This window comes from Tenebrio molitor, chromosome 8, assembly GCF_963966145.1.
Source record: "Tenebrio molitor chromosome 8, icTenMoli1.1, whole genome shotgun sequence".
NCBI classification, from domain to species: Eukaryota; Metazoa; Arthropoda; class Insecta; order Coleoptera; family Tenebrionidae; genus Tenebrio; species Tenebrio molitor.
Window position 1 is genome coordinate 14,834,290 of NC_091053.1, and position 12,776 is coordinate 14,847,065.

General features: G+C 33.8%; 1 protein-coding gene across 1 annotated transcript in view; it reads left to right on the forward strand.

Annotated features, from left to right (window-relative positions):
* Positions 1 to 6,758: 6,758 nt before the first annotated feature.
* The window catches only part of stumps (DBB domain-containing protein stumps), a 28,769-nt gene continuing 22,751 nt past the window's right edge, over positions 6,759 to 12,776 (forward strand). Inside the window, exon 1 of the mRNA XM_069056709.1 lies at positions 6,759 to 7,189. Coding sequence (XP_068912810.1) covers positions 7,180 to 7,189 — 10 coding nt within the window. The 5' untranslated portion in view covers positions 6,759 to 7,179. The remainder of the gene's footprint in view (positions 7,190 to 12,776) is intronic.

Consider the following 12,776-nt stretch of genomic DNA (forward strand, 5'->3'; position numbering starts at 1 on the left):
TACAGTTTTACTACGATCTTGATGAAATTTTGTACGCTTGATCTTCAAAACAAGAAGAAAATTACTGTCTACTTTAATTTTACAAAAACCAACCCCTACTACCATTTTCAACCCTGTTAAGAAAAAAAGACAGTTTTTTCGAGTTGGAAATACCCTCACCTTCGCCGCTTCACCCTTATTTCATCCTCTGAGTATATCGTCATCTTCGCCGATTGACACCCACAAAAAGCAACCCCTATTATCATTTTTAAGCCTGTTAAGCACAAAAACAGTTTTTTCGAGTTGGAAATCGCGTTTGCATGATATGTTCAGGTGTCATAGTTACATTTGGTTGTTTATAAAAGTAGCAATTTCGCAAAATGTGTTTGAATGATTGTGTTTTACCCGAAGATGTCTTAAATGAAGCAGAACAAGCTTCAAATAGCTTAATACCGGAAAAATCAAAAGGCAGGTATCTGAAATCAAACGAAAGAATCAAACAATAGGAGGATCTAAATAAGGTTACAACTGAAAATAAAAGTGTTATGTTGGCGTATTTTCATGAATTGGTAAGTAATCATAGTGTTAGTTTCTTATCGTATTGATCTTTTTGTTTATATAATCGAAGAAAAAAGTAGTCTACAGTAAAGTTTTTATTATTCTTCGTAAAAAGACAAACTTCATATTGAAATTACTGTGTTTATAGCAATAAATGAAAGCAGAAACATAATTTTAAAACATTATGAAATTTGCGGGCAAAGCCGCGAGTAAAAGCTAGTTATAAATAATACAGAATGTGAAAGTCACGCTAATTTGGATCATTTCGTGGCGCCCGCCCTACCAAAAAGGTTCTGTACAATTTTGATAATTTTTGATAGAGAGGCGAATTAACATCCAAAAACGTCATTTTCAAAAATTGATGGATTTTATAAACTGTTTCAACAATTTCCTGACTGTTTCCTGCAATGCAAATGTGCGAAACGATTTGCTCCAGTCATATTTTTTTTGCTTTCAGGATTAATACAAATTTTTTAAAACACCTTGACAAAACACGAAAACACATTTCGAACAAATAAACAACACTTCAAATGTCTCAACTGAATTAATAATAATTTACGAAATTTCCAACGGTTTGAAAGAACAGGAAGTTTTGTAATTAAAATCCGAAGAGAATTCTTGAAACATCAGATAAATATTATTAATTTTTTCACTTCTCCACTTTCTTACATTTAGTTTATTTGCTTAGATGGGAAAAAATAATCTGAACGCTGAAAAAGTGTGATACAGGGTGTACCGCCTTAGCACGCGACACACTTTCCTCGAACCCTCCTCTAAAAATACGCACCGATCCGTGCCGGAAATGAATCTTAAAAATAAATAATAATATTAATTAACAGATGCAAGGCTGGCGACCTCGAAATAGACGTGAAAAAAAAATAGATCTCCCGATTTATTTTTACCGGAGCTGCAATGAAATATGAGCGATTAACTGTCACCAAACAACCGTACAAATATCCTTGTCCACCATCACCAATTAAGCCGCAATTCCATTATCGAAGCGGAACCACACAGATATGCTAAATTGAAGTACCTATGAGTGTCGTACGTAAACACATCACTACTTATTAAGAATATTAATTCTATTGATTTACGCAGAAGGCCCGGCCGACGCCAATTACAAATCATAAAAGCAATTACGATAGGAAGCTGGACAATTCCAGATGGAAAATTGTTTGTCAGGACAAGGACGGACGAGTCCTGTTGGTAAACAATCCGACCGGGAGAGTTTACCGTGATCTATTCTGATAAAGTGAATTAACAGCTATTAATAACCGAAATCGGGTGGTGACTAAGTCGATAAAATTCCTTTGTGGATGGTGGGTTTTAGAGGATCATTAAATTGTGCCGTAATAATAGAACGTCGGAGGAATTGGCTTGATTTGCCGCGACAGTGGTTCCGATATCGATTCTACTAATAGAAGTGGATGTGTGGTGATTTGTTTTGGGCGAATTTGTCACCGAGATAATGTTGAACAGATAACGGCGATAAGGAGAGATAACCGAAGTTCACGGACAGTTCGGACGTCTGATCAAAAAAAATTTTTTTGAGAGGGTGGAGAAAGGAGACAACAGAAATACAGGGTGACTTTGAAAGTTGTGTAGATGTTTTAACCAGTGGTAGAACTCCACAATAGGTAACTATTGAGCCAATAATGCCATATACAATTGTTGACTTTTTTCGAGAAAAAGGGGCTGAAAGTTTTTTAAAAAAAGTTTGGGAGCCACTGAATTTTAGGAAAAAATGGGTCAAAAAAAAAGATTGTAGACTTTTTTGTTGTCATTTGATTCAAAATTAAGTCACTTTGACAAGAACTTCAATCTTAACCTCAATTTAAGTCACAAATGGCTTTCACCAACATGGGGAAAACCGATATGATTTTTGATCTATGACGAAGTCCGTGGACATTCAGAGTTAGCACGGCAAATCTGCGGTGAAAGATTTCCTCAAAGTATAGTTCCCAATGTACGAACTTTTGTAAACGTTGTGCAGCATCTTCGCGATTTCGGGCGTTTCAAAATGAATGAGCGCGATCTTGGCCGATAACGAGAAGATCGCATTTTTGGTTGCAGAAATAAAAATTCTTCACGAAATTGAAAACCAGCCACGAACTTGTACTTGGCGTCTTCCAAATCACCTGGGAGTTTCTCAATTTGCGAGTTCAAAACGCCGCTCAGGAAATTCGTCAAAACAGAGGCATTCTGAATCGAGTTCGGCTTTCTTGGGCACGTGGTGCTTGCATTGCAAACGATGGCAGGCATTTTGATCAACATCTTTGATGTTTCATTTTATGCTTTTACTCACAATTGCAGTCTTTTTACTTTGTTGTCTGGGCTTTTGTTGTTTTCTGAGTACGTTGCAGGCACTATTTTAACGTCACTTTACCAATTTTATCACAAATTCATGATGAAACTCAAAAAAATTTAACGATAAAAATCAACCAAACATAACTTCGAATAACAGGAAATGTTGACATTTTAAGTTGGTCGTGCCTGTCAAATTTGAAAATTTTCAGCCGTTCCCAAACAAACTGATTTCTTTGATTCTCTTGTAAACCAATATCATTTGTATCGGGTGTTCATTTAAATTTCTGGTCAAAGCTGGCGTTGAAGAGTCGATTGTGAAAGCACTGCGGATTATGAATCACGGATCAGCTGTTTAAATCTTACGTTTTTACACGAGTGGTGCGTTCACAATCGACTCTTCAACGCCAACTTTGACCAGATATTTAAATGAACACCTGATATAAATAAGGCAAGTTGGATTATTTTGCCTTTTTTAATACGTGCTACCTCAGGTTAAAATATTTGCACAACTTTCAAAATCAGACTGTATAAAAAAGACAAAATATTTATTTTATCAAGTTTTCCAAAAACAAAAGTGGAAAATAAGAGGATGAAAATATGTAGTTGATTTTTGGGGTTTTCAATTCAAGCACTTAAATGCTTGATTTGATATTTTTATATTTGAGAAATAATCGTGAGATGAGGACGTCAAAAATGTGTTTGTTATTTTATTTATTTTTCAAAAATATATTTAGTGGAGCAGCGTTTGATTTTTTAATTATCACATTTGAAGTGATTTGTCAATTAAAAGAAAGGCTAAACTTGAAGATTGTTTTGCACACGTTTTTTTTTCGAATAGAAATATACAGGTGTGTCAAAAAAAAGACGTGTCCATAACTCCCTTATTTATTAGAGGATTTTAATTATCTAGACAGCAAATTAAATGGTTGTGAATAGGCTATCAAATGGTCTAATAAAATCACATATGTATAGCTCCAAAGTCTTCAAGACTAAACTGTCAAAATATATTTTTTTCAAATTCGAACACATATTTTTTTAAGTAATTCTGATAGAAATTTTTATTCTGAACACAGCAATGTATCGCTAATATACACTTACAAAAAAAAAGTAAAAACAACACTACTATCGTCTATGCTCAAACTCAAAATATTTTGACAGCTTAGCCTTGAAGCCCTTGGGCAATACGTGATTTTATTAAGCCATTTGGGAGCCTATTCACAACCATTTAATTTGGTGTATGAATAGTTTAAATCATCCTATAAATGAGGGAGCTATGGACTCTTTTTTTTTGGGACACCTGTATTAATGAAATTTTCCAGAATTTTGCAAAATGGAAATATTGACAGCATATAAACTGAAAAACTAATGTTTGATAAACTGTTTTCAATGTGGCAAAAATTAGAGGTTTATTCTTCTCAATTCTCAATCCTGAAAAATTTTAACTGGAATTAAAATTTCGGAAAATTTTCAAAAAAAAATGAGTTTCGTCGGAAAAATTAAACTAATGCGTTAATTGAATTGGATTCTTTTTCTGTCTGTAAGCGACTTGTTTACTGTGGACAAATCTTTGTCCAAAAACTTTTTATCAAAATTAAAAACAGAGCAAAATTCATTCCGGAAACGGTAAAAAATAAAAATATGTTAAGCTCAAGAAATACTTAATTAATTTAAAAATTCACTTATAGTCGTTTTAATCTTCATTCTCTAATTCGGAAAAATGTATCTGTTGTAAGAACCACCGAAATTTGTGAATATTTTCCAAAAAAAAAAAAATTTTTGAAGAAATTAAAAAAAAATAGTTAATAAGTTTTTCTAAGATTGACAAAATCAGATTTCTGTTAGTTAAAAGTGATGTTTCTTATAATTCTCAATTTTGAACAATTTTGAGAGAAGCCAAAGTTTGGTAATATTTTCCAAAAATGTTTCAGTTTGGTCAGAAAAAGCAAGCAAATATTAAAAGTGCTGTTTGCTGTTCATTAACAAAATCATTCTGGGGAAATTTGAGATTCAAGATAGATTTTTGTTTTCAAAAAAAGAGCATTAAAAACTAACTTATCGTTTAAAATCTTCAATATTGAAAAATTTTCCAAAAATATGTTTTTATAAGAACCAAAATATTGTTATGAAAAAAATTCTTTTCGATGTTGCAAGAATCTGGTTTCTATTTGTTAAAAATGAAGGTCATTCGGATTCTCAATTGTGAAACACTTCGACAGGACACAAGTTTTGCAAGATTTTCCAAAAATTTCAGTCAATTTAAAAGAACAAGCTAACTTTAGTTATTTGTACAACTACATAGTTATGAAAGTCATACTGTTTTTCACGAATTTGCAGATTGATCAAGCAAATAAGTGAAAACAAGAGACTCATAACGTGTTGTACACACTATTTTTTTGCATATCGAAAAATGAAATGAAAATGAAGAATTACACACAAAAAAATTGGTATGCTTTGACAATTATCTCCAAGGGATGGAATAAAATGATGCAAAAAAGTACTGCTTTCACAACGATTTTTCGTGTAAAAAAGTTCCACTTTCATTAAGAAATGCAAAAATTAAATTACGGCGATTTATGTGCTGAAATTTCCAAAATTTCCCAAAAAATTTTGAAAATTCTACATATTTCAACAAGAGTAAAATGAAAACGCGAAAACTCTTCTTTTGGAAAAGATTCTAGACTTAAATTTCTGTTTCTTCAAATTGAGGTTTCAGGGCCAAAATTTATCAACATTTTAATAAAAGTCCAGCGGAAAGCTGTTTTCACGTAATCGTCATTTACAGTAAGAGTGAGGAAGGCAAAGCTTTCGTTCACGCGAATTGCGACGTTGCAATTCAAGTGAACGAAAGCGGCCTTACTCTCGAGTGGTGCATTTGGTTTTGTTCGATACCTCCTGTCGAAAGTGAGTCTATACTCGTAACTTTGTATTCAGAATTTTAAATAAAAATAAGTCACATTTTTGGGCGGATCTGTTGCACTATGGAAAAAAAGTAAAACACAAAATAAATAATAATAAGTTCTGTAACGTCCAAAGTGGTTGTGGAAATGAATGATGAAGAGTAATATGTTCCTGATAATGTTCTGGAAGAGGCAAGTGCTGCCAGGTCCAAATGTTGCCTAAAAAATCAAAATTACATTATCAGAAAGAATTGGAAAAATTTACGAAGGAATGAAATCCAGTGAGTGAAAGACAGTGAGCGAAAAACGATGAGCAAAAGTGAAGTGAACGAAAGAGAAAAAAAATGGATATAGACTCACTTTCTAGAGAGGTATCGAACAAAAGTTTTTCCACATTGCAAACATTTCATTTCTAATTCTTCTAAACAGAGTTGCTTCTCAATATTACTATGTCCAGTTCTGGAAAACTTCGAAAATGACCAAATTTGGTAAAACTTGTCAACAAGAGGAGTACAATTGTTTTGTAATATAGAAACCAGATCTGTTTTCCATTGGAGATTATAAACATTTGATAGATTTATTCCGAGAAATGTTTGTTCTAAAGTGCCAAATTTTGCCAAAATAAAATATTTTTGGGATTACCGTTTGACTTGAGAATTGTAATCAATTCGAGGACAACTTGGACGCTTTATCATTTTATAAAAGTATCAGAAATTACAAAGAAGTGGTCTCCAACTAGACCGCTGCGGCACACTTGCGAAAAATGGAATTGTTTATTTTTACATTTTTTATAAAATAATATAAAAAAAAATAAAAACATATTTCAGACATCCAAGCTCAAAAAGAATCTTGTTATCACACCAGTCCCTCCAGCACGTTAAATCCGCAAACCGAAGTCATGATCAGAAGGGCTCGCGCCGCCCCCACCCCGCCCCTGCCTATTTTAATTTTTTCAGCTGTTGTCATAACTTACCATCTCCCCTACCTACTCCTGAAACGCGGAGCTTCGAGCTTCAGTCAGTCCCGTCCCGACTTAAGCCCGATCCAGTGCGCGCGTGTCCGCCTCTGACCTCGCAACGGTGAGAGTAGCCGAGACAAATCGCCGCGACATTTTTCTCTCACCGTCGGCGCGATTCACGCGGCCGCTTGAATGGGCCGCGTCTTTTATTTTGGTGGTATTTCGGTGTCGCTATTCCGCCGCCGTAAAATTAGAAGCGAAATTTAATTAGATAATGAGGCCATCTCGCCGATACCGAGAGGAATAAGCGTCGTCGGACAGTGGACCGTTGTCGGTCGCCGTTTCGTCTTTTACGAGCTTTAAATAAATGCGTTCCTAAAGTAGGAACGAACTCACAAATGAGATTTCCGCTCACGTCCTCCCTGCCCCCAGTTGAGGTACCTGAACGACGTCGCCTGGACTGACTGAGGACCTGAAACAATGAATCTCGGTGCGTGACTATTATTTATTTTAATTTATTTACATCCCCGAGGATCAAGTCCGACTGGACGACTTTTCCTATCTGCTAAGCGGCTTTGGGGTGGGAGTGATGGGACAAAGCTTCTTACCGTCCACGATTCTATTTCGACGAGCGGGGGCGGCGAAACCAACCAAAATCTTACACAAAATCACCAAACACAAACCACACGAGCTGCATTCGTCACATCAGATAGCTCAATTGTTCCAAACAAAAGCTTTCTGGTTGCTGTTTACTTTGTGCGTTACAGATTTGACAAATCTCCGTGATAATTTTGTTTATTATTATTATTTATTATTATTACGATGTTGAAGGAAACAACTCATCCAAAGTATCAATTCTAACTAAATGTTATTACTATTGTTATTGTCTTTCTCATGTGTAATACAAACCAGAATATTTTTAAAAATTCGAAAAGTCAAAAATATACAAAAACTAGTCATTTCTTGTTTTCTAAATTTAAAGTTAAGGTCATTTTTGACGAAACCAGAATCATTACGATTTTAACCGTGGAGTCTTTAAGATTTCACCAGTAGAGACGAATTGTAAGTATAAATGAGATATGTAATTGCAGTTTTCAGAAAAAATGGATTTTTCAAAATTTGTTACCAAAAATAAAATTACAAAATTGAGTCAAATGGTGCAAAACAATTCCTGGAGATATTATTATTAGTATTTTATTCTCACTCTATTTTGAAACTTGTTTTTTTTTTTTGGTGTCAAAAAATAGTTAATAGTTTTGTTCTCTTGAAGTGAAAAAATATTTGTCTCTATTGTTGCTAACAAGTTTATTAAACCAGAGTGCACTCAAAATGTGTGGTGAAGGTCGTCTATTTATAGCGTCATTGATTTCGGTGCAAAAATTCCAGACCCAATTACCGATACTATTATTATCGCACCCATCACCATTATTATTATTATTATTTTGAAATCGCACGTTTCGGAGTTGGCGTTGGTCACTTTCCGAAAACTCGCAACACCCACTTTTCATCGGTGGCACATTTCATTTTCTATGTATTTCGAGTTTTGGAAAATTCGTGTCAGACGCCCCCGGAGATGTGCCACGTGTGCTCGCACAAGTGCACATGTTTTTCGATGGGCAAATCTGCGGTTTATTGTGAGCCGATGACGCCACCGCAATTAAAAGAAAACTGCCATGAATTATTCATCGTTGGCGGCAGAGACACTCGACGCGGTAGCGCAAATCAGTGCGATTTTGAAAAATTTTGAGCGGTTTTTTGGAAAATTTGTAGAGCTTGGTCGAAGTGTTTTTCCAGATTTTTTTTATCCATAGAGCGTGATTCAAGAGAGTGTGACAAAAAATATCGAGAGCGAACGGTTGTGGTTTTCCCTTTTTGACTATGAAAACCAAAAATTTTCAAAAATTGTCTTGTTGGGGACATTTTGGAGCTGCATTTTTTCAACTTGTTGAGGCAAGTGACAGTACCAACGAGCAGTATTTGTTTTTAGTTGACAGAATTAGTTTTTAAGATTCTATATTTTTCAAAAAAAAAGTGTTTCATTTGAATTTTTTTCGACAAAAGGTAAAAGTTAGCCGACTTTTTTTGTTGTGAAATAAATTCTTTGTTAAAAGTGGAGTCCGTTAGAATTATCAATTTTGAAAGAATTCAAAAAGAGCCAAAATTTGTATTGCAGTTCTTGATTTTAAAAAATTGGCTCAAAAACTAAAATTTGGAAATAATATCAATGTTATTATAAGCACAAAACCTGACTCGTTTAAAATTGAGTTACGGTAGTTTAAGTTTTGAAGTGTTTTGAAATATTTATCTGTTCTAATAATTTTCAAAATTTCGTCAAAATTTTTTCAAAAATGTTTCAGCAAAAAGCAAAATAAAAAACTGTTTTATTAGAAATGATGCTCGGTTCAAGAATTGAATTTTGACAGAAACAAAGTGAAAAGCTATTTTCAGGTAAACTGGTTTCTATATTGCAGCAATTTGATTTCTATTGCTTCAGAATGAACTTCGTGAAAATATGTCCAATTTTGGAAATTTTCAAAAATGGCAAATTTTTCAAAAATATTTAATTTGAAGTTAGTACATTTGGTCGGTGTAAAATTAAGGTTTGTACTGTTTTGCATCATTTAAATAAATGTCGTTAAAAGTTTTATTTATTCAACATAAGGCCAGCAAATAATAAAATTAATGTTGATAATAATAATAATAATAGCATCACACACAGCATGATGTCAACAAAAAATTTTAACTGGAAAAAATGTTATTGTTTCTTAAATCAACAAATTTTTCAAAAATTCATTTTTGCTCGTTTTGAAAATCATATAAAATCGGCAAAAAATTGTTCCTTGATAAATTGTGGGAAGTTTTAAATCTTTTTTTATTTAGTTTGGTGTTTTTTTTTGGCAGAAAAGAGTATTCAGCTGTTTTATTTAAAACATCAAACGTCTTTTTTATCCTCTTACAATTAAACACCATTCACGTTGTTTTGGCATAATGGGAGGCCATGATTTATTTTTTTAACGTTGGACACACTGTTTGATTTCCGTCACTAAAGTGCCTGACATGAGGACCAATCAAAATGAACATAACATGTTGCTGAATTTCCCGCGATCTCTGAGTATTCTTCTATCTAAAACTGACAACACTGCACTAGACATTGACGCTATTTATAACCTCAAACTTAGAAAAACATAACCTAATTCAAAAGACAGCTTTACTACCAAATTAAATGCAAAATTTCCATGGCCTCCCATTATACCAAAACAACGTGAATGCATTTTAGTTTAAAATATGACAAATTATTATCAAATTAGACTCTGGACATTTTTTTTGCTGTCTCACATTTCATTTCATTTCGTAAATTTTGTCAACAACATATTCCCATTTTGTATTTTATAAGTGATTGGATTTTTTAAATTTCATTTTGGAATTTGTTTGCTAAATTTTTAGAACCACCGAAATGTTTTCAAAACACTTCTATTGATAATAAACAGTTTTTAAAATTTGTCTTTTTTAAATACATATGTATTTTCTGGAGTTTTGAAAAAAAAAATGATTTAGTCGCGTGGAACAATAATTCATAAAGTAACTGTTCAGCTCTTTCAACAAGCAAGAATTCTCCATAATAAGATAATTTCTAAAATGACTTTCCACATACATTTTTGATTTTGTTTCCCGTAATAGTATATTATTATATGAGCGATTATAATATGTAGTCATTATTCACGAAGATGAAGTTTACGAAACGAGACGTAGGCGAGTGAAGTAAATCATCTGAGTGAATAATGCCCATAATCGCGAATGTAATACTATGCTTTATCTACACCTAATGAATTTTTTGCTTCAATTTTTTTCATTTTTTGTACACCTACACAAAAAATAAATTAGATCCAAACTTGATAACTTTAATACATAGAAGTCTATATACTACATTTTCAATTAATTTTATCGCAAACTGGAAGAAGATTTACCGGTACCTCTCGACTGGTCGGCTTTTGAAAAACGTAAACAAACAATATGGCGACCCACTTGACTGTAAATGCGCGTCGATTATCAGTCGCAGAAAAAGTTGATCGCGGGCGATTTAAAATATCATTGGATCAAGGAAATATTGATTTTTGGATTTGAATCTGTGATTGGCCGAATATAGGGAATTATGAAACCATAATTCACTTACGTGAATTATAGGTACTATTTTTTTACGAAAAATATGCTAATTATTGTAATATAATTAAACAGCTGTAGATAAACGTTTTAAAATACTTTATTAATTCGATTTTTTGCATTATAAACATTATCGTTATTATTATTTTCCTTCTATCGTTAAATAGATATTCAAATTCAACACATTTCCAAATTAATTCTCCCACTGAGCTGCGTAACTACGAAGTTTTATTTAATTTGCGGATACGTTATGTCAGTTGACTCCACGCTAATTCAATTGGACTAAGCAAACAAATGTAGGGGACAACCTTGATACAGATTAGTCTTACTCTCCGTCGTAATTCTCTTAAAAACACACGTTTGCTTTGATATATTTTTTTTTTGGGATTCTTTCGATTACTTTTTTTGATGGAACACTTTATGACTTCATCATTCAAGAAAATCTTTTCGTACCAAGTTCACAACTATGGCATCTGAAGCCAATTTTCTCAAGACTTGAATAATTGATCTGCCTCCAGGTTCATATCTGGAGCTTCTGCTGTTTTCAGTTTATATTTAGTAGCAATCTGTCCGTATAACTTGTAAACAAGGCTTCATAATAATTTTTTGTTAGGAATTTTTTAACACAGCTTAAAGGAAACGTCACATAAAAACTATACGAGTCTCTTAGTACACATTTTAATTGTTTAGACTTTAAACAAATCCGAATTTCATTCATTTTGCTTGTCATTGCCTCCAAACTCACCAGATCTCGGCTCAATTGAGTACCGCATATTTCCGAATTGAACACAAACCTGAACTTGATTATCCAAGACTTTTGCATTCACTAAATGCAATCGTAACTTCGGCAACAATAATCGATACTACCCTCAAATAGGTAGTACCTAGACAATACAGTTGTATTTTTTTTTCTGCGAAACCATTTTATTTTCATTGCGGCCCGCACCAAGTGCCACTACGAGAGCACACGCGACATTTTTCACCTCTGCGATTTCCCAAAGTCCAAAGATCAACGAAAACGAAAGTGAGTGATGGATGGAGCGGCGTGGGTCTGTATCTGGCAACTGGGACGAGTTCAATAAATGTGAAAAACTGTTGGAGGTGAGCCAACAGTGACCACAGGCGGATATAAAATTTCGACCGTTTCGAATAAATTATTGTTTCAGGGGAACTGGGGCAGCAAAATAAACAAACAAATAGAAATAGTTTTGCACGGATGTCAAATCGTCAACTGGAATTTTGTTTTCGTATTTTTTTCACTCGATGTAGAATTTATTTTCGCTCGGTGCGAGCTAATTCCGTGCGGGGTAGCTGTAGTGGAATTTTTTGGGATTTTTTCGAAAATGGCGATACCAGAGACGGCAGTTCCATTTCTTGACGATTTATTCTTTTCTCTCGACTTGTTTATGGTTCCTCTCCATAAATACATAAAGAACAACATAAAGTGTTTATTATGTGGGGCCCAAACAATTATGAAAGCAGTAGCATTATTCAGTGTATGAAGTTAAGAACGTTGGTAGCAACCAGTGTTTGAATGGGTGACCATCTCCAGGAGAAACCGCTTGGGTTTTGAATAAAAATACTTCGTCAAACATTATAATATAGTAGTAATAAATTAGTAGTCCGGCCTCGATGCCGTGTCCGTCTCTTTTTTTATATTATTATTTTTGTAATTTTTTCGAAAACGTTGGTGGTACCACAGACGACGGTTCCGTTCCTCGACGATTTATCTCTTTCCCTCGACTTGTTTATGGTTCATCGCCGTATAAATATTAAATAAACGGTCCCATCAGAAATCCGTCCCATCTCCGTGCCGCGTTTATAAATGCCCATCACTTCCAGAACAGCATATATAATTACCGAGAATCTCATCTCAAAAGTAAACAGCACCGCTTAAAATGCGCCACCGCTCGCATCCT